The 23,313-nt window shown below is 39.6% G+C and overlaps 1 protein-coding gene across 2 annotated transcripts in view; it reads left to right on the forward strand.

Annotated features, from left to right (window-relative positions):
• SLC7A11 (solute carrier family 7 member 11) overlaps nt 1-22,104 on the forward strand; it is a 71,357-nt gene extending 49,253 nt beyond the window's left edge. For both annotated transcript variants that reach the window (XM_042467641.1, XM_042467642.1), the window contains 6 exons: nt 12,247-12,370; nt 12,544-12,647; nt 13,435-13,531; nt 16,039-16,188; nt 17,606-17,783; nt 20,718-22,104. In XM_042467641.1, coding sequence (XP_042323575.1) covers nt 12,247-12,370; nt 12,544-12,647; nt 13,435-13,531; nt 16,039-16,188; nt 17,606-17,783; nt 20,718-20,785 — 721 coding nt within the window. In that variant the 3' untranslated portion in view covers nt 20,786-22,104. The remainder of the gene's footprint in view (nt 1-12,246; nt 12,371-12,543; nt 12,648-13,434; nt 13,532-16,038; nt 16,189-17,605; nt 17,784-20,717) is intronic.
• Nucleotides 22,105-23,313: the final 1,209 nt, after the last annotated feature.

Below are 23,313 nucleotides of genomic sequence, written 5' to 3' on the forward strand. Positions count from 1 at the left end.
GATATCTTGGAAATAGGGTTTCATTCTTTCTTATTCACCTTGTGGCTAACAGGCTTGACCCTTTTCACAAGATGATGTAAAAAACTGCCAGACTCATTTAAGACTCATTTTGGGAGACTCATAATTAATGTTACTGTTTAATGCCCTGGCAGTTTTAACCTGTCTTTAAATAGTACATCAAGGGAAAAACATTGTCCCATTATAATCCTAACCCATATGGTACCTTCCCCAATAAAATGGAGTGTCAGATAAGGTAACATATAGGGGAGTAGTAGTTTTATTTTGTTTTTACTTGTATGAATCCAGGGAATTGCACATATTAGTTTAAAAAAAAAAAACTATTAAAATGCATTTGTACATTGAAGTTGCTTTAAAGGAGGTTACAGTGCAAGACAATTACTTTTTGACACTTTCCTAAGCATCATTTGAGTGAAGAAGTTTTCTTTCATCAGCCAATAAGCTTAATCTGAACCTGAGCAGTTCATAAGCTGCCCAGCTGGCCTTTTCCATCACACTGTGGTGTGGTGTGTGTGGTGGAGGGGGGTGCAGTGATGATGACTGCTCTTTGCAAGCATTGAAAGCACATTTTCCTGATAAACTAACCTGACAGAACAAGTCTGTGATACAAATTCATTTGCAGTCAAGGAGCTGCATCGATTACAATGGCAAGGAATTGAAATCTGACAAGCTAGTTCTCCTACCTTCCACACCAGTTCCTCAAAATGAGACCGTCTTTTTTCCATTGTATACTCTTCCATCTCTTTCCCCTGGCTGTGATATTGATATGCAGCCTTCAATCCCTCTGCTAAGTTTTTCGGTGGTGCAGGAACCCAATCTGTTCTTTCCTTAGTTCAGATGCCCTTATTTCTACCTCTAAGGTCCATAGAGTGAATGGCACTTCATTGCCTAGTACTGATCATATGAGGGCTCCTGGTAAGTTTGATATTAAACTTCAGTAAGTTTCTATTTCTCCCCCTCCCCTTTACTAAACTGATTTTGGCTGGGGGCACTGTAATTCTTGCTCATAAATCAGGTGCTCAGAGATGTAATCATTCCAAATCCACATGAGAATGTAGTGCAATAAAATATTTTCCCACTTTTGTTCATTTCCCCCTTCACTCTGTCTGTAATCATGCCATTGTGCTTTTATTTGTTTTTAAGTCCTGGGAAATCTTTGCTTCAAGACATATCTTGTGGTGGTTCATTGTGGTGATGGGGTTTGTGCACATGTGCGTGGGAGCTAGACATGATTAGCACACTTTGGATAAACTATCTGCATTTCCTTGTATTCCCACACTTCTTTAAAGAAATGATTTGGTGAGCTGCCACTCTAGAGTTCTTCCCTTAGTGTATGCTTTTATTCCATTGTCCATACTATATTCCAATGAAGTGTTGGTTCTATAAGTACTTTCAAGTCTGTGGCCATGGAAGTAAGATACATTGATAGTGATGGTGCATTCTGTTACCGATTGAAAAACCATTACTTAAATGCTTTCTGTCTTGTTGAAGAGCCCAACATATTTTGAATTCAGTTTTTAAATTTCTATTTTTCAGTTGCTTTGCCATTAGGATGCAAAACTTTATGATTCAGGTAGACACAGGGCTTCCGTTCCCTTCTTGATCGCACCATAAAACCAATTTCAGGGTGTAGCTGAAAGAGACAGGAAGCAGGGCCACTCCTTTGACACAGCTAAAAGACTACAAGTTTTGTTTCCTCTTTGCTTTGCATCTATTGCTTTTGTTTCCTCATTGCTTTGCATTTTTATTCTAGCTGGTTATAATGAAAAGACCAACAATTTCTGGCTGCATTACAACAGGATGGGGACCACATGGACTTGCAAATGTAGGTTCCTTATGCCCCACCCATCCTTGCCAATGGTGAAGAATAGTGGGAGTTGCATCTGGAGGACTCTTTCCCACCTTTACATTACAGCAGCATTACAGATAACAAAAATCATGCAATCTTAGAGCTGGAAGGGATCACAAGGGCCATCTAATCCCCTTACCATACAGAAATGCACAACTAAAGCACCCCTGAAAGATGCCCACCCAACCTCTGTTTAAAGACCTCCAAAGATGGAGAGCCCACCACCCTATGAGACAATGTAATGCACTTCCAAATAGTTCTTACAGTAAAGGAGTTTTTCCAAATATTTTGGAGGAATCATCTTGTAGCTTGATTCTTTGATTCCTCATTGCTCCTCATCTCTGGAGCAGCAGAAAACAAGCTTGTTCCATCAATATGACATCCCTTCAGATAGTTAAAGATAGCTCTCATGTCACATCTTAATCTTCTCTTTTCCAAGGTAAGCATATGCAGCTCCAGCTTGTTCCACATTACTGATGTCTGTCTTGAGCTCAGGTGCCCAGAACTAAACACAGTACTCCAAGTCAGATTTGACCAAAGCAAAGAAAACTAGTCAAATTATCAGATAAACTTAGAGGATCATTTGACTTGTTTTAAGGTTTATTTTATAACATGAAATCCCTGACAAAACATTTTGGAAGAAATGATGTCATGTGCAAATCAGGCAGACATTTGGAGGAGATACATGTAAATTCTGATGTATGTCTAGTCCATAGTAATTTCATGCTGCCATGGGATTACCTAAAGTGTGGCCATGGAGTGCTCCACTATACACTTCTGGATGGTATTCAAATCATAAGGGATAGGGAATGGTGTTTCCACATGTATATTGCCTCATTCTATAAAATAAAATAAAAATCTTAATTTTAAAAAATGGAAACATTATCTCCCTTATTCAAAATGCTTGGGACCAGAAGTATTTTGGATTATAGATGGGGGGGGGGGGGGCAGAGGATTTTGGAAAACCAGTATTTGCATATATGAACATAATACAATATCTTGGAGAGGGGATCCAAGTCTAAACATAAAATTCATTTATGTTTCATATAAATCTTATACACATCGCTTAAAGATACTTTTATACAATAGTTTAAATATTTTTGTACTTGAAACAAAGTTTGTGTACACTGAACTATCAGAAAGCAAAGGTCCCATTATTCCAACCACCCATGAAAAAAGTTTTGGCTTGTGGAATATTTTGGATTTTGGAATTCTGGAAGACTCAACCTGTATGTAGAAATGTCTTAAAATACCATTGGTGTTAGTTGGTGGACACACTAAAGTTAAAAATGGTCTGGAAGAACAGAAAAACAGAGATGTGACTTTGTTTACTGTCACTATAGCTTTGTGAAAGAGTGTAAGAAACTTCCTGATTAAGGTTTACTCAGCTGTGACATTAACATTTTGCCATAACTGCAAGGCTCAAATGATACTGGCTCAATGTATTAGGGGGTGGTGGTGTTTTATTTTAATAGGTTCGATTGATTCAATAATTTTTAAAGTGGGTAATCAGCCCAAACCTTCTTAATTTAAAAACAAGAAGGAAAATCCCAGTGGTTAATACTGATAGAGCAATTGTTTTTTGCTGGTAATAAAAGTCAAGGAGTTATTACCTGTGGATGACGTTGGAGACAGAGTGCTGTTGGTAGAATAAGGATATGTCTACCTCTCAGCATTTGTGGTAGAACCTTTCCATGCTATATTTGGAAGGACTATTTTACCAAATTTCCCTGGGAAGGGGAGAAATTCTCCACTAGTTTCTTATGAATCACCATTAGCCCAGCACTGTTAATTTTTCTCCCCTCCTAAGGTGTTTTGTTTTGTTTTCACTGCTAGCACCAGGCCAGGAAAAACGCTGCTCCATTGCTCACTCTTGTCGCTCCTAGCATGCTAGAATGAGCAGATAAATAGGTATGGACAACAACTAGGAGGAGATGCAAGGCCAGAGGGCTCTAGGGCTCTGCTGGAGTGGAAGCCTAGAAAACTGCCAGACTGTGCCACCCCTGATATCAGCTTTGGGATAAACACTGGGTTAGAAAAGGAACTTACTTTGTACCAGTTGGGAGCAGCAAAAATATATTTAAATCAACACTTTTCTCAGCAAAAGTGAGAAAAGGGTGGAGTCCTGCTTCTTTGAGTTAATGTGTGAAGTTTGTGTCAGACTGGGTTAATGTGTGAACATTCTGTGAGTTTAGTGCAGCTCTTGGGTCCTTATAACAAAATGGCCGTTTGTTGTGCAGTTTGGAAATCTACCATGTTACCATCTGCAGCTTTAGTTCCTGTCATATTATTTTACAACAGCTTTGCTTCTTTTGCTGGTCTCATATTCAGTTATATTAGGATTATGGCTGTGTAGACCATTTCCCCATAAAATTGCTTGAGTGAATTATCAGGCATTTTGCATTTTTCTCTAAATATTTTCTATTACCACAAGAGCTTCTGTAGATTTTAAAGTCTCCTAAAATATATTATTGATTTTATGCATATATATTGTAGGAGACAGAGGGGAACATTGTTACTAATTCGCTGTGTGACTGTTTCTTTGCTTAAAGGAGATTACAGTTTAAAGACATCTTTTCCAGATTTTCTCAGTTCTCATACTGGAATGTTGAAAATGAAGACTAACTGGATCAACATTCAGGATGTTAATTTTCAACAGCAAGGCTAGCCTTGGGAATAGGGTACCAATTCAGGATTTTCACTGGCCCTGAGGTTTCTGGGTCAAATCTGAGATCTAAGGATGGCCTATGATGAATAACAAATTATGGCCTCTTAAAATCCTGTTCTTTCAAAAACTGAGGGAGAAGTTTGAATTGGGTATGCGATGCCATGATCAGGTATGGGATGCCTCCTACCTGGGCACAGAGGAATGCGATGAAATCAGCATTTAAACATTTACATCCCATGTGTAACTTGGAGGGAAAGGATGGGAAAGGGCAGTGCGATAATCTTCTTAGTTTTGATCTAGACATAAGTATGATAGGGCTCATGTGGTGAATAAAATGGACCACACATTTATAGTACAATCCAGAAACTATTCAGCATCTTAAGGCCCATTTCAGTTTCAACGACCAATAAACACTAAAGCCAATCATCTGGTGGATTCCTGTGCCAACATAATTTGAAGGCAAAGGTGAAGGCAGCAGGAAGAAAAAAGCTACAGGTCCTTTGGTGCTCAGTAAAGGAATGAAGATAAATTTGGCAGTGGCAGTGAGAAAAGGAAGCCGGCTGAGAGCTCAGAGCAGCATATTCTTCTGATATCTGGCTTCTTGCAGGGTGGGGGTGGGGTTAGGTCCTCAGAGCCAAGAGGTTGGAGAATTGCTACTTGGTGGTACAGGGGATTGTCCAAGCCATCTTTTACAGAGGAAATGGGCTCCAATGATCACTCTGGAAGCCGTTCATTGAAGAAATAATCTGACTGAGTCAAGTAGCCTTTCCTCCCTACTGCTACCACTGCCTCCCCCCTTGTATGAGCCTTGGAAAAGTGCTGCTGTTCCTGTGACGGGTCATTTCACTAGCAGAGTGCATCAACTGGATGCTCACCCTGATTTTCTCACTAGAGACTGACAGTTTCTAGATTGCACATTTACTTTCATTATTTTTAACTTGTGTCTTAGGAGTCCTCTTCATAGTTTTCTTTCATTTGATAGGATTTCTTATTCTCTTCTTCCTCCCTCCACTTTCCTTGTGCTGGCTGAGAAATGATATGTACCCTTACCATATTAGAAAATTCAGTCCTCCAATGAAGTTAGGTCCTGGCTGCTTTATAGACGATTCTTCCATTTCCAAGAAGAAATTTACCAGCAATGAATTAGTGATTCAGTCATTAGAAAAGGGGGTTTCAAGTTCAGTGGCTGTGTCACTTTATGAAGTATGCATGTGCTAAAACAATTTCTTGCAGTATAGCCAATTTACTACCTTGGAGTCAGAAAATGTGCCTTTTAAAGTTGCCAGACAGCATTTTAGCACAAGAGTTGAAATGTGGGCTAATGCACTACACAATGACTGAGACAAAAAAAAGTTATAACTTTTTAGTTGAAAATAAGTTGGATGGCTCATTGCTGAAATCATGAAACCAGGTATTTCATGCTGTTATTTTTTTGCCACAGTTTGTCACTGCAAGCACCAGCTAAAAAGTCACACTTACTGGTGTTACATGCTAATGGATTGCAGCCCCCTGAGGGCCCAATTGTATTGGGAGGGTGAGAGAAGTCAGAAGAAGCAGTGCTTTTACATTAAAGCATTCAGACCTCAGAGGTCACAAAACCTCTTATTGTGCTTGAGGCTTCTGGGAACATGGAGAGTCTTAGTCTTTCAGCAAAGTAATGAATGGCACTTGCTGACTAGTTATGTTTTTGTGGTTTTTTTTCCTGGCTATCAGCAGGGGTTAGTGCTGCTCAGCATAATGAGCCAGGATTCTGTATGCTAAATACATACAGCTCTCATTGGTTGGCTTGTACATTCACTTTTATTTATAGAGGTGATAATGTTTCTACTAGCAGTACCCTGTAGCATTTTTCTTAAAATCTGCAAATGCCGTAAATGAAGGACAGACAGCCTGAGCTCAAAGATTTGGGAGAGTGGCCTGATTGACCTTGACAGTTTCAGAGTAAGTTCCAGTGTCTAGCCAGACTGGGTGACACCATGTGGCATGGTGCGACAAATGGTGGCTGATGCCCAAATATATATATCAAATGACTACTCTTTCCTCCTTATAACTACTGCAGCATGGTTCTGCTACCTGCTAAGTTCAAGGGAAGCTGCCAGGGTGGTGCTGAATGAACAGGACCAGATGCCACCTTGCCTAGGTGTAATGAGGTGGTGGTCCTGAACCATTCAGGTACTATTCAGTTTAGAATAAAAAAAAATATACTGAAGTAAAACTAAGCCACCAACAGCACAAGGCAGACTTTCATTAATGACAAATAGATTTAAAAAGATGCGTTAGCAGAAAATATAAGCAAAGAAATTGTCCTTGTATCCCTTTGGCTGAATATTGACAAAGCAGATGGTCCCCAGCCTCACACTGTTAGATGTTATGTTCTCTTAGCTTTTAGCCTTTAAGATCATGGGCAAGGTGCTGGCATTTCCTCTTCTCAAGGACAAAAGGAATCTCCCCCCCGCCCCACACACACATTTTGGGTTATTTACTCTGGCAGGTTTGTTTTTCTAGAAGCTTAGAGATGGCACTAGTTTCCCTGCACTTCCTCCTCTCAGACACAGACCTTATCACATCATCTCACATGTATATACTCTGTTTATAGTTGTACTTAAGGGCTCTGTACAGAGTACTTGAATCTCAACTAGAGTACAATGAAGTTATGAAACATTTAAATGTGGGCTTTAAAGTAAGCTATTTTTCATATTTATTTATTTGTTTTATAACAAATGTGAATGGGCAGATGAAAAACAGTTATTAAACCAAACTCTTTGCTAATCTTATGGAAACCCAGTTTACTACACCAGAACCCTCTGTCCTGTCACACTTGGTTTGTATCAGAGGTAGGTGATGGCTCTATTCCTTTGAGTCAGGTTATCTACACTGGCTTTTACAGGAACTATCCAGAGTGCTGAATCTACTTTACTAATAGAACTCAAACCTTGGATACCTCCCATAGATCTAGCTCCTGTGAAACCCAGTGTGGACTCATTACCCTGAGCTAATGGAGCCACCAAATGGAGCTTCTGGCACATGTACTTTCATAAAAAAGATTTGAACAGACATAGTTCCCAACCCCTCCATAATTCTTCTCTGGGAAGGATCCCTGCTGATTTTTTTTTTTGGGGGGGTCTTCCTAGAATCCTAGAGCTAGAAGGGCCTCGTGGGCCCCAAAGAAGTCCTTCATTCCCAGAATACATCCTCCATTTCAACCTGCTCAGGGGGGATTCCAAAAAGTCCTCCATTTGGAGCATCACTAAGAAAAAACATGAAGTGTCATTTCTATGAATGTTGTTAGCTTTTATTTGGTCATGTCCTTCATTTTTCTTGAATGTCCTCCATTGCATGGAGCCTTGTCCTCCTTTAGGGTTATAAGGACATCTGGTCTCTCATCCCTGAACCAATCCACTCCTTGATGTGGGACCCCCTTGAGGAGGAGCAAAATGGATGGCTTTCAGGGGGGGAGGGGATGTCTGGAGGATTAGAGGGGCTTCGGAGGAAGAAGTGGTTGGACAGAAGGGATCCCTTGCCCAAGAAAGCTGCCAGAGGGTTGACACAAGCCCACTTGAGGGCATGCCCCCCACATGCCCCCCCAGGCAGGCAACCACTCTGGCTGTCCCAACAGCCCTTCTCCCTGAGGATCCCTCTCAATCCACCATCCCTGCATCTAGTACAGATTGGCAGGAGACTCCACTGATGCTCCTTGCCTGCCAGCCCTGCTGGTGGTGGCTCCTCCCAATGCCCAGCTGGGGTCTGGAGGAGGGGGAGGGGGAGGGGGGAGAGCCTGCCATGCAACAGTGAGAAACAAGGAGCAGCCCTGGACCATTGGGGATTGGTGGTCAGGGGCCAAGGAGAGACCCTGGCTGGGTGCTGGGATGAGCCAGCAGAGGCAGTGCTGGTGGGTGGGAAGCATCATTGGAGCCTCCTGTCCATCCATGTCATGGTGGGAGAGAAGGGTTGCCTGAGAGGGGAGTGATGGAAGACCCAGGGCAGACCTCCTGGGCATGAGAGCTGGGATGGCTTCATTCCGCCAAGCACATTGGTGCCCACAGAGAGGAGCGCTGCCCTCCAGTTCCACCCCATGGCTTCTTGTTCAGCTTCAGTGTGGGAGCGGCTGCCTGGATGGTATCCAAATGTCTGAGGAATCCTGTTGTTCATCCGCAGATACTCAAATGTGCAAGTGGCAAGTCCGTGGATACAGAGGCCCAACTGTACATTCTCTTCAGGGACAGACACAAACTTGCCAATGTCTGGGCACTGAACTGCATTCCACTCCATTCCATTGCATATATGGCATCTTAGATATATAACATCAAGCAGCTATTAAGATGTTACAGACTCTCACAGATCTAACTACCTGTTTTAGGTCTCATTCTATGGCGGGTTACAGACTGCCGCTTTGCGGCGGTCTGCCGCCGCCGCCGCCTGCTCCATGCGGGAGCCGCAGCAGCCACACTGCGTGGCTCCCGCACGGACTGAAAAAGAAGCTCCAAAATGCAGCTTCTTTAAGCAGCGCCTCTATGACGTCGCAAGGCGCCAGGGGCAGACTCGCAACGTCATAGACGCCGCGACACGTGCGGACGCACAGCGTCCGATACGTAAATATGGTGGCCGCCGTGTGGAACGGCTGCTGCCATATTGTACGTACAGAATACGTACTAGGGTTAGGGGGGTGCGGAAGCACCACCCCTTCCTAACCCTAGTACGTATTCATTACGTACTAAATGGCGGTGTGTAACCCGCCTATATATCTTATATTCCTTAAGTTATTGTCAAGATCTACTCACTCCCTTTAGTTCAGTAAAGCACTCTTCTGTATTTTAACAGCAAAACATTATTCAGTAACCAAATAAGTTAATAACATTATTTCTGTAGACAGAACTACCATAATCTCCAGCTGCAAGATATAGTGAGCAATACAGCACCTTGTAGCTTTGTGGGCTTTTCCTTCATTCACTCATATACCATAACATTCCTGCATTCACATTCACTTTTGGCCACTTCTCACTCCTCTCACACACTTTCTTTTCAAACTTCCCATGAGACTGGCCTTGGTGGATATTAGTCCCAGCATCCTCCCACATACATTTCTTCATTAACCAGTCAGGCAATTATTTTCCCTTGTTGAAATCATAGAATCATAGAATCGTAGAGTTGGAGGAGACCACAAGGGATATCCAGTCCATCACCTCTTAACTTTCTCTTCCTTGTGGTCTCTTCCAACTCTATGGTCATATGATTCTACGGTGGGGTACAGACCGCCGCTTTGCGGCGGTCTGCCGCTGCCGCCGGTAGGTCCGCGGGGGAGCCGGAGCCTTCAGACGGCGCGGCTCCCGTGCAGACCGAAAAAGAAGCTCCAAAATGGAGCTTCTTTTTGAGTCGCGTTTGTGACGTAGCGAGGCGCCAGGGGCTCACTCGCTACGTCATAAAGGCTGCAACACGTACGGACGCTCAGCGTCCGATACGTAAAGATGGCGGCGCCCATATGAACAGGGCGCCGCCATCTTGTACGTATTCAATACGTACTAGGGTTAGGGGGGTGCGGAAGCACCGCCCCTTCCTAACCCTAGTACGTATTGTATACGTACTATTTGGCGGTCTGTAACCCGCCTATGATACTTCTCCAGGCTAAACACCCCCAGCACCTTAAGTTGTTCTTCATAGGGCATGGTTTCCAGGCCCTTCTCCATTTTAGTCATCCTCCTTTGGACACGCTCTAGTTTCTCAACATCCTTTTTGAATTGTGTGCTGAGAACTGGACACAGTATTCCAGGTGGGGTTTGACCAAAACCCTGTTACCACAAATCCCATCGGCATCACCACCAAGCCTCCCATTCTTGTTATATTAGGTTTGTAGTACTGCTAACACATTTGCAATCAAATCCAGCAGTTCTATAAAATATAATCATAAACAACAACATAACCAAGGAAAGGGAAAACAGCAAACAGCAGCAAGCCACTTTTATGGCAGGATTTGCCAGAATCCTGAAAGTAGTACTAGATTACATTTTTTATTTTAAAAGTATATTCCCAGTTGACAACTGAATAACCTGGGCAGTAACAGGATAATTCAGTGGTCTGCTGTTGTGGTCAGCACATTTTAACACTCTTTTCCAAAGCCTATACCTGAATATGGTTTTGAGAGCACTCTAATATTCTCTGTCATTGAGGTGGCTACTTTGAATTTTTTGGGTGAATAAACATTTAATGTAGTTATACTGTTTCCTTTTAATATCTTGACCTCTTGCTGCCACAGGAATTTTCAGATTGTAATTTTACAACCTTGGTTTATAGAGTCACCTGTTGTTAAAATGGCCTGCTTATGGTATAAATCATGGCCACTCAGTTCTTACTGAAGGATGTCCATAATGCTGTGCTTTTGGTCTATTCTCAGAATGGCAGCATCGCTTCTCAAAGCCCATTTATTAGTGTGTTTTCAGTTCTAAGAATGACTGTTTGTTCAAATGAACCATTGTGCTGTATCTCGGAATAGCTTCTCTTGTGTCCACTGAATACTGTCTTAGGCCCTTTGCAGACTGGCCTGAAAGGCCAGCATGGGGGCAGAGTCAGGCCATAGTGTCCTCACAATGCATGCCTGATTCCACCTCCCCAGGGTGTCCTGACACAGATGACACAGCACCGAAGGAGTGCCATATAGCCATGCCACTGCGGCCATGACACCCTTTTGAGGGTGCAAAAAAGAGCTGCCTTTTGCGGCTCCTTTTTGTGCCTTTGAAAGGCCACATTGGGGCTTCAGCATAAGGTGTGTGGTGTACCTTTATGACAATAAATGTTTGTAGCAAATGCCACAGAAACATCTGAGAAATATGGATTCTTTCCTGAGATAGTTAATGTTATGGTGACTGTCACTTTGGGAATAGCTAGAATGTTAATCCCACCCACCCATCCATCCATTTATCCTGCACTCACTTCTCTCTGGCCTGAGTTTCCAAGCAGATCTTATTCTGGAAATTTACAGTTCTACTTTATATCTGTCCAACAATATTCATGACTGAGTTGTCAAGAGATGGTAGTGTTATTAATAATCTATATAAAGCACTTAAAATACATCAAGTGCTTTAGAGTCATCCTCTCATTCATCACAGCAACAACTCTTTGAGATAAGTATTAATATTTTTTTTCCAGAAGGTGAACTGAAGCTGTTAATGATTTGCCTAAGGCAACCTAGTGCTCTAAGGCTGAGCTAACCTTTGAATTCCCATTTCCCAGGTCCAAACCCTTTGATCTCTTAAATAAATGTGAAGCTACAGTCATGGTAGGATTATTCTTTAGAGTGATTATGAATAATGTACTGTTTCCTACTGATTCAAACAAATCTTATGCTACCCATAGGAAAAAAAAAAGGAGTGAGGACAAATATAGATTTCAGCGTTATTTTCTAGAATATTAACAGAATGATGCAGCTAATAAGGCCAGTTCATAATCTTTGCCTTAATAGCAGCCACAAGATATAGTCTTTGCAAACAGAATTAATTTCTTGTTTATATTATATGTAGTTAATGATTATTCATATCTCTAAGTTAGAAATGAGCTAATTTGACCTATGTTGTTTAATATTTGTTGATAATCAGGTTTCTTGCATGAAGCTTTAGCTCATGTATAAAAGCATATATATGTCATAAAACAGATATCTTTTCCAACCAGTTGCTTCACTTGTAGAATACAGATGGATTATATCACATTTCTTTCTGTCTTTCAGAAATGTACCACTTGCCATTTGCTCGTCAATGGTGATTGTCACAGTTGGTTATGTTTTAACCAATGTGGCCTACTTTACAACGATCAGTCCTGAAGATCTATTGACTTCCAAGGCAGTGGCAGTTGTAAGTCATAGTGGAATGCAGTGCTAAAATAATACAGATCTGTAAAGATTTCAGAACAAATTCCTGTATAATAACAGAAAACAGAATTTGTAACTTCTATTGCCTGAAGTTACAGAATGGGATAATAATTATTCTGCTAGAAAACTGATTCATGTTTCCCTCACTTTTGCCAGACTTTTGCTGAACGTTTAATGGGACGGTTTTCCTCAGCTGTTCCCATTTTTGTTGCACTTTCTTGCTTTGGATCTATGAATGGTGGCATCTTTGCTGTCTCCAGGTAGGTTAACATAATAATGAATATGGGCAAAGATAAAACAATCCATACAAATGCAGACTAGAAACTAGAATTAATTCTACAGTGAGAATAAACAGTTGCCAATTGATAATAGCATATATGGGCAGGGGATTTTGCAGAATTCCCACTCAGTTTGCTACTACTGGATGGAATCCAACAGCAAACTAAATGGAAATTGTGCAACAGTAGAGCTGTGATATTCCACAACTCCCATTTTTTAAAATAAAAAATAGGGCTTAAAAAGAAGTTTCTAGTCAAAGGAATGATGAAGTGGCGATCTGTATTCCCTACTACATCCCCATGCACCTGTCAAGTGACTCTGTAGTGCTAGGAAACTTTATGAACTTGGTTTTTTGGTAGCAGAGAGAGCTATGGAGTTGGAGGAAGTGAAGTTAGATTTGTCATGGTGGTTTTGTAATGCCAGGGACAACACTAGACTTTAGGATATTGTTTCTACTGACTACAATACTCGATTAATCATAGTTTAACTTAAAGGATATAAGATGAATGTGAAACACTATTCAGCAGTACCCGTTTTTGAACACAGGCAAATGTGAGTCTGAAGATAGATTAAAAGACCTGTTTCATGAGAGTCTGAATTTGTAATCCTGAATTCTTTAAGACCAGAACTTCAGATGCTTGTCTTACATAGGAACAAACTGTACTGCTGAGGATAACTTTGAATGTGTTCTACATCTCTGGTGAACTGCTTCCATTTATCTTGGTAATGAGTGTCTTTAAAAGCTGTCCAAATTTATTTTCCCACTAGGATGTTCTATGTGGCATCCCGCGAGGGTCACCTTCCAGAAATTCTCTCCATGATTCACGTTCGGAAGCACACTCCTCTGCCAGCTGTCATTGTTTTGGTAAATCATACAAACAAATGTCCCTGTACCAAGGCTGCATAGCAGGAGGCCACACTGCATGATTCAAATACAACTTAAATACTTCTTAAATCCCAGTTATTTATTTCCATTTCATAGGTTGGCTATGTTTGGAAAGGGGTGGAAAGTAATTGCAAAAGTGATCTATTTGAAAGACTCCTCCTCTGGCTGGATGTTAGTGGCATTTAACTCTCTCAGGCAGGCACCTAAATCACACCTCATTACTTTTTATTTGAAAGGTTGAATGAGAGTGATTAGCTAAGCTTCTCTCATTGGAATGAATCTTCCTAGATTCAAAGTAGTAAAATTCTACATAAAGGCTATAGACTCATGCACTGTCTGCGAAGACCCTGAAGCCACATTATTGGTACTTTGCAGAGAAAATGCAAACAGCAGTAACAGATAAAGGGGCATTACCACTCTCTTATGGGCATTGATTCCAGGATATAAAATAATATTTGCTTTTTGTGGTCTCTGCTTTTTCTGTTCATTATTTGGAGAAATCCGAGTTTTTAATTCTTAGCATATTTACTTGGAAGGAAATTGTATTAGAATCCATGAAGCACTTTCCCATGTAAGCACACTTTGGATTGGGTCATAGTGTATGTCTCTTCTGGTCCTGCTTCAGTGAAATTACACTGCTGTACTTTTACAGTGTATTTCCTTTGCAATTTGAGTGGTTTGTAATTCAAACCTTCCATTTGTTGTATCAGTCATCTTCACCATTGCTGCACTAATAACAGTGCAAGGGATGGAATGTAATTGCCAATGTGATCTATTAGAAAGATTCCTCCTCTGCTTAGGGACTTCCATGTCATAGAATCATAGAATTGGAAGGGAGCACAAAGGCTATCTAGTTCAAACCCCTGCCATACAGGAATACACAGATACACCATTCTTAAAAGATGCCCATTCAACCTCTGTTTAAAGAACTCCAAAGATGGAGAGTCTACCATTCTATGATGCAGACCATTCCACTGTTGAGCACATTTTACAGTAAGGAGGTTCTTCTTAATGTTTAGATAGAATTGCCTTTCTTCTAATTTGGATTCATCGGTTTGTGTTCTACTCTCAGGAGCAGCAGAACATAAGCCCATTCCATATTTTACATGGGATCCCTTCAGATATTTAAAATGACGGCCCTGTCACCTCCCAGTCTTCTCTTCTCCAAGCTAAACATATGCCACCCCTAAATCATACCACGTAAGGTTTCCAAACCTTTGATCATTTTGGTCACCCTTCTCTGGTCACAAACAATGTCAGTAAGATGGTAAATTTGGGTTGTAGCCTGGATTTGAAATGAAGTGCCCAAAGTCCTGAACCTGAACCCTGGATTTCTCCCTTCAAATTTAGAATAAACCCCTGGATTTATTAATTATTCAACTGATATGGAAGCCACCAGCGATAGGAAAATCCCATTTATTATCCCACTGATATGGAAGCCACCAGCTGACTAAAAATCCCACCTACAGAGGCTTGATGTCCGAGGCTCGATGTCTGAGGCTCATTGCACCAAAGAATGATAATAATAACGGTTATCTTCAAGATTTCTTAGAATTCAAACTACATACAGTAGATACACTCTAATGCTGGTATAGTGATCTGATTAGAGTGCTGGACTAGGACTTGTGAAATGCAGGTTCAGAACTGCACTGTGCCAGGAAACTTGCAAGGTGATCTTGGGTCAGTCACTCTCTTTCAACTTGAACTACTCACAGGTGGAAGAAAAGGTCTGTGTATGCTGCTTTGAGCTAACTAGAGGAAAGACAGATATGTATGTAGTTGCTGAATGAAATAAATTATAATAGATAAAGAGATATGAGATCTTATATGCAGGTAACAGACAGATGTGGGAAAAGAGTCAGTGAGAGCTACAGTGAAACATTTGAGGCTGGCTGGGGGTGGGGAAGAGACAGAGACAGAATGTGAGAGAGATACAGTCAGTCCTTCACATCCATGGATTTTTTTATCCACGGATTCAATGTTGTGGCTGTAGTACCAGCATTTAACCACTGCACCACCAGGGCTCTTTAATGGTTAGAATATTAGGGCAAACTTCTCCTCTTCTACCACGTCAAATATATATATATATATATATATATATATATATATATATGTGTGTGTGTGTGTGTGTGTGTGTGTGTGTGTGTGTGTGTGTTAAAAAGTATAAGAGTTCATTGCCCTGACATGTTACTTCAACTGACATATCCTCTAGTTTTATTGCTGCAACAAAGGAGTGGTATACGATATAGATCTGGATCCTAGTGCTAGTCCTCATTAGAGTAGTCCCATTAAATAAAAGATTTTTCTACATAATGACTCAGTACGTAAAAGTTGATTCAGTTGGTCTACTCTACTTGGGACTAACTAACCAACACAATTTAGGTCATACTGTGCTAAAAGTTATGGAGGAACAATAAAATATATACAATAAAATGGAATAAGCAACAGCTGCTGTGTCAGTAACTCTCTTTCAATCCATTTTCCAGCACCCTCTGACTATGATCCTGCTCTTCACCAGTGATCTCTACAGCCTCTTGAACTTTCTTAGTTTTGCGAGATGGCTTTTTATAGGATTGGCTGTTGCTGGTATGATTTATCTCCGATATAAACGTCCTGATATGCCTCGTCCTTTTAAGGTAACATCAATAATGTGACTCTGTGTGTGCCAAAACCCTTTCTTTAATATCTTCAGCTTCTCCAGTCCCACTGGGCAAAGGAATTCTTTTTGGTTGCCATTTAATTAAAAATATGTTATTTCCAGATTAGGTCTAAGACTGAGATGGAGAATATGGCACCTTCTAGATGTTTCTACACTGCAAATCTCCTCATCTCTTGCTGTTTACTAGGCTGGCTAAGGCTGGTGGGATTTTCAGTCTAACAACACCTGGAGTACCATATGTTCCCAAACTCTACTAAGATCATCTTGGGACAACTTGTTTCCAACATTCCTACTTTCACAGATTAGATCAGTGTAACCTATGCATCACACTTAAAGCACACACTTTCAGTTTGTAATCTCATTCTTGGGACATAAACCTAATTACACATCCAGAGGCTTCACCATCTCACTATATTTTTCAACATTTCCATTTCTTTACCCCATCCAGAGTACTTTAACACCCAGACTGGTGAAGAGTTTTGAAGAACTTGAAATGTTGCCCCTTTTGCAACCTATTAATGATATTATCAAACTGTAATTTTTGTTTTTACACACTGACTAATGGCTATTTTGCTTTTATTTTATTTTTAAATGAAACTAAACTGGTAACTAAACCTGTTTTTGGGATCTTTTGGAATTATAACTGTAACCAGTTATGTTACATCCAAATTTCCCATTTTTTTCTGTTGCTCCTTGTGTTTCCTCCCAGTCATATGTATTGTGGAAGGCATAAATAGCATCACTTTTTTTTTAAAAAAAAAGAAGCTGTTAGCATCCACATTTCTGCTTTGTTTTATTTTTTAAAGAACTCCTCAGATAATATTAGCAATTGTGGTGACAGACGTACAGAATTTCCCAAATGCATGATGGCTGCATAATGCTATTGGCACTGTTATCCCTACCAAAAATAGCATTTGTTTTGTTTTTAAACTACTGCCAGATTATTTATTGTACCTGGGGGAAAAAATCAAAAGCATCTTCCTTCATTGTAAACTTAAGCACCTTGCTTCATTGTAAAATTGATCTCAATGGGCATTTACAAAATACACCATCCTCGTTGGAGTTGTTCCTGTCTTCTAATTTAATAGAGGGCTAGGAAAGAGACTTAGTACAAGAAAATGCATTTACAAGTCTTTAAATTTAAAGGCTGTATAACAGCGTAGAGTGTGTCTGTGGATAATTAAGCAGCTGCTGAGATGTCTGCTGCATAAAAGACATTTAATTTGCTTTCTTTAGCTCCTTGGATTTAGAATGCTGGTCCTGAACACCTGCATTTCTGCATGACCCATAGTGTGCCACTGTGTTTTATCCAATTTACATTTCATGGAACATTAAATACCAGTGTCATTCAGTAGCCAAGGTCAAGCAATAATGTCTCTTCATATGTTTTCCAGGTGCCACTCTTTATTCCTGCTCTGTTTTCCTTCACCTGCCTCTTCATGGTTGCCCTGTCACTTTATGCTGACCCTGTCAATACTGGCATTGGTTTTGCAATTACACTGACTGGTGTCCCTGCCTACTACCTCTTTGTCATATGGGACAAGAAGCCAGCATGGTTTAGGAAGCTCTTAGGTGAGTCAACATTGAAAGGGGCTAATTTCTTTTTTGTTTTTCTTTTTCTTTAGAGAATCAGATAACTGTTACTGAGCTTTTTCTTTTTTTTAATGGTTCTCCACTATTTTCATTTCCACAGTTAAGGCATCTTCTTAATTATTTTGATGATTTTACATTTAATATCTTGACTGTGCTTTTTCCCACCCCCCTGAAGTAACATAACTTTGCATGGGTAGACTTGAACTGGTATAAGTCATCACCCAACATTATTAATATAAAATCACGCATAATTTCCCTCTGAAATAACATAACTTTGTATGGGTAGCCTTGAACTAGTATAAGTCATCACACATGATTTACATTTTAAACAACTTCTATTGCAAGTTGTTTGAATTTTCCCTGAAATCCTATTCCTATTTCTAATCTTATTTCTCACTAAATCCTTTTTTAGTCTTGAAGAGATAGAGACTAATTGCCACATTAATCTGCAACCAAGATTTCATTATATTTATGACATGAATTGTAATGGTTGCCCAGTTCCACAGCTGTATGGGCTTAGGAACTTCTGACTCAGAACTTTTCCTTCCAAAGAGAAATGGATATGCCTTGCAATATGTTAGGGGCCCACTATATATTTGGGGAAAATAATTTTCAGCCTCTTTTCCCTGAACTGGAGTCACTAAACAGTCCTATACTGTTTTCTATATTAATTGTTTAAGTACTTAAGGGGAAGATAGGCAGAATGGGTGGTTAGGTAAATGACAGAGAGAGATAAGAAAGGGAAATTGATGTAAGAGGGTTAGAGGAGGGTGAGTATAGTGAGATGGTTGCAGAGCCTCCAGTATAGAGGAACGCTATTATTATATTAGGTAACTTCCCTATGGTGTTGGTATGTTGGTAGGTATGATGATGATGTATATGACATTTGATGTTTGATATGATTTGATTTATGTATGTTTGTCTTTCTTTTTTAAACCCAATAAACTTTATTAAAATATATATTAATTGTTTAATATAGAGGAAATTAGTAGCCATTTATCAGAATCTCAACTAAAGTTATGTCTGACTGAAGCAACATCTTTCTGTCCACCAATGGGTGTTTGACTACTGACATTTAATTCTGTATATTCCGAATTTGGTGGACCCAGAGGTTTAAGGAGGGAACCCGTTTTTCTCCTAATAGCATAATGTGAGCTAGTTAATGATCAGTATTGATAAAATAAAAAGAGATGTAACATCATCCTGTGGTCCAGGTCTGTAGAGAGTGTTGTAACAATGCCAATGATTTCTGTTATATGCCCTTGAAGAAGGCCCTTTGGAAATATAGGGTGAAATGTATTGGACAATAAACAGTTGACCATCTTTCAGCATGTAGACCTTGACTCCTTTTTCTTTTAAAAACATTCTTATAAATTAAAAAAAATTAAACAACAAAGCTCATTACCAACTGAGAAAATTCTAACAATTTTATTCGTGAAAAAATGAATGTTTCCACTTATCCATTTACTAGACTACTTCAAGGTCTACTGGATATTTTAAAATTAGTAACACAAAAGCAGAACAGTACTTTTAATGTAGAGTTCCACATGCAACCACTAAACAGCTATCAAACAAATCACCACTGCAATTTAGAAAATATTTTTACTGTAGAATATAACTTCAAAAATATGAATCCAATACTTTCAGGGAGCATGATAAAAACAAAATCTCACACTGTCACATTTCCATTCTTTTTTTTTTTAATGAAAGAGACATAAAGTGTTTTAAAGAAAATAGCATAAATAAAAGGATTTTGAAATAGATATATGTAATATACTCTATAGAAATCCCTTCTCTCAACACTGTTGTCTGCAGCAACAGAAGAAATTTAATCTTTCACATGGAAGTCAGAATTTTTAAAGGATTTGGCTCATAGTTTCATGAATCTGTGTGGCCACAGGATGCCAGTATTGGACCATTTTACTCAGGCAAAAAGAATATTCTCTGCAAAGAGATTATTGGAGAGACTTGTATCTCTACTGGCTCTCACAATGCAGCTTGAGTAAAACAGCTGCAGCTCTTATGCAGCTTGTTCATTAGGAACAACAGTGGTGATACAATTACAGTGCAATCCTGAATCTGCTCAGAAGTAAAACACATCATGTTCAAGGGTGCTTACAGGCAAGTGGCTAAGGGGAAAAAACAGTTGTAGCTATTTTGCCTTTTGTTTTGGCAACAATGGCTTAGATTCAAAGATGGGGTGAGCAAAAGATGGTCCACAGGCCAGACACTTCAACACAGGAAATAGCCATATACCCTTCAACTGTACTGATCCACATGTGCCTCTCTGAAGAGCTCAGAGGACCATGATCACACCTCTTGACATTCTCACTTTTTTCTTTTTACTTAACAGACCACACCCTTTAAGGATCACTATGTCAATTTTGCCACATTTTTGGCTTCTTATCTGTCCTTTTTAGACAGTTCAGAACAGGAAATGTCACTTACAGTTTCAGATTCTCATTCCCAGGCCTAAAACGGGTCAGGACAAGGTCATGGTGAAACTGGTGACCATGTTCCTTAGAGGCAAAAATAAAAAGATAGGGTGTGTCAGGAGCACAGAGAGGCTTAAGCTGCAGCCCTGTGCAGGGACGTAGCTAGGATTTTAGGAAGGGGGGGGGGTCCAGACTAAGTGCCACCATTATAATGGGGCTTGAGTGTGGCGGCACAGCAGCACACACCATTCATTTTTCTAATGGAAGGGGGGGGGTCCGGACCCCCAGATCCCCCCCCTTGGCTACATCCCTGCCCTGTGTCACTTACCTGGAAGTCAGTAGGACTGACTTTTCAATAGACATTTGCAGGATTATATTGTTAATTAAATAAAGCCAATGCAATGTTTTTTTTAAAAAAAGTATTAATGACTATTAATATAAGTTTTGAAAATCATGTCTGCATTCTTGCCCTTCACAGACAGAACAACATCAGCTTTGCAAATAATCTTGGAAGTTGTTCCAACAGAGGAGGATCCAAGATCATGATATTCTGTCACTGGAATAAGTAGTGTTGGACAAACATCCAGTTTCTTCGTCATGTGAGAATACTCTCTCAACTTTCCTGGAAAACTTGGAAAATTATGAGCATCTGTTTTAAGTGGATACTTGATAAGAACTGTAGATGGAACTATTTTATGGAATCCAAGTTTTTATATGTGGTCATCTGATACTGTAGATATAAGCAATGGTCTTGAAAGGAGAACCTATAAAACCTTTGTGGAACAAAGTGCACTTTCTCCTTTTATGAGACTAGAGACAATGTGATATTTACAATATTATGTCATACAAGGGCATCCGTTTTTGAAGCTGATTTTTTTTATTGTACTGTAAATGAACATTTGTTTTAAAAATGTTCAAGATAGCTAGAAATACAGTGTTTGATGTGTATATTTGTGTATTGGGCCTGACAGAGGGCAGGAGTAATTATTTGATATCAGTACAAATTTACTCCTTCCTTTTTTTACTATCATATCTCTATATTTCACTGATAACACTATGGCATACAATAATATGTACACTCCATTTATCTTCCCAATTGTTGGAATTATGAATAGACATACTGATATTTTGGGTGAATATAACAATAGATGCACAGAGAGGCAGTCTCTTTGTGACTAATGCTGACATAGCTATAGCAACATCCTACATGATATAAGTTGAGCAGTTTTGCTCTATTGTACTATCTGTTGTAAATCAGCATGGATACGAATACATTACATGTTGTGTCAGGTGTACTAGATTGTGCTGGTGCAATTGAGGGTGCTTCCATATGATGCTCACCCTGCCTCATTCATATAGTTTTAGCTGGATGTTGGGTGGGGAAGCAGATATTGTCTTCCATTTGTAACCAGGGAAGAGATGGTCTCTCTGTCTTTATTTTGTGACATTCTTCAAAATCTCACCTGCATTTTTGCATCTTTGTGAAACCTTGCTTTTTTCTCCTTATTTTACACATTTATTTTTCCTCAGTTTCAAAAGCATGTTTCTATGTATTAAAAAAAAACTGTATTCCTTTTTATCTATCTACATTTTAAAATATGTGCATTGTTTTGTGCACACTTTATTATTTCTCTGAAATGCTCTGTAAGCTTTGCAGTTTGTTGAATTCTTGAGGTGAAGTGTGTTGCTTTGTGCTATGAGTCTCAGAAGGTATAAAGAAGTTGATTTTATGGAGACTCTCAAATGTAACAATTCATCCCATATTTACTTGTAACTTTCTAATTTTTCCCATGACGTCTGTCTTTTTTCTTCCCCCCAAAAAACCCCCCATCGAAGTTGAAAAAATACAGAATTGCTGCCCAGTAGCTTTTGACTTGTATGAGCGATTTATTTGGAAACATTGAATTATTGGTGATATCATTTTGTTGACTGAAAACAGCTTATTTTTTTAATCCTTGCCCCAGCCCTACTATTTCCCCAAAGGTAAGGGCTATTTTGGAATCAGATCAACAGACTATCTAGTCTAACATTCTCTTTGCATAGTGACCACTTCAGTGATTTTGGAAAACCCACATGTAGAATGAGTGCAATATTCCTCAGCAATTGGTATATGGAGGATGTATAGTACGTCTGAAACTGGTGGTAATATATTGATTTTCAGAGTGGTTTTGTCCTCCATGATCTTCCAATTGTACTAAATTTGATTGACTGAATCTGGCTGTATGAGCTTCATTTCACACAACACAACACAAAAGAACACAACACTTCATTTCGCACAATACTAAAGTTGGTGTTACTTTAATGTAGTAGTTTGAGTATTGGAGTACAACTCTGAAGACCAGGGTTTGATTCACTGCTTGGCCATGAAACCCATTTTGTGACCTTGGCCAAGTGATATGCTCTCAACCTCAGAGGAAGGCAATAGCAAACCTCCTCTGAACAAATCTTGCCAAGAAAACCCTATGATAGCTTTGCCTTAGGGTTTGCCTTGGAGTCGCCATAAGTCAGAAATGACTTGAAGGCACATGACAACAACAAAATATATAACACTGCATGTCTGATACTCCACACTTAACCAAACTGCAGAAATTCATAGGTTTTGGGCTATAGGGGAGGTTAGCATCATCTCAGTATTACTTTTTTAAAAAAAACAGTATTAATGTATCTTAATAACAAATTACTATTGAAACTGCATTCATTGTGGAGATGGTTTGTTTTCCAGTCATATCAATGGCAATTTAAATGTGGCAGCAATCAAAATGTTGCTTCTTTTGATTACCACAACTTTGAAATTCGTTGTCAAAACCTAAAGAACTGCACAATTAATTATTATGTACCTAATGTAGCTTTGAAGTGCCATTGCTGAGTGGTAAATTGCTTTTGAATGGTATGCTTTTAAAAGTAGTTTGTGCTAGGGATTTTGTTTTTCATATGGAAAAATAAAAAAAATGAAAAAATGAAAAAAGGAGAAGAAAAGGGGAAAAATCCTTTAGGTGGTCACAATAGCAATAGGAAGTATATTTCTACACTGCTTATCAGTGCCCTTAAGCATCCCCTAAGTGGTTTACAAAGTG

The sequence above is a fragment of the Sceloporus undulatus genome, chromosome 5 (assembly GCF_019175285.1).
Source record: "Sceloporus undulatus isolate JIND9_A2432 ecotype Alabama chromosome 5, SceUnd_v1.1, whole genome shotgun sequence".
In the NCBI taxonomy this organism is placed as follows: Eukaryota; Metazoa; Chordata; class Lepidosauria; order Squamata; family Phrynosomatidae; genus Sceloporus; species Sceloporus undulatus.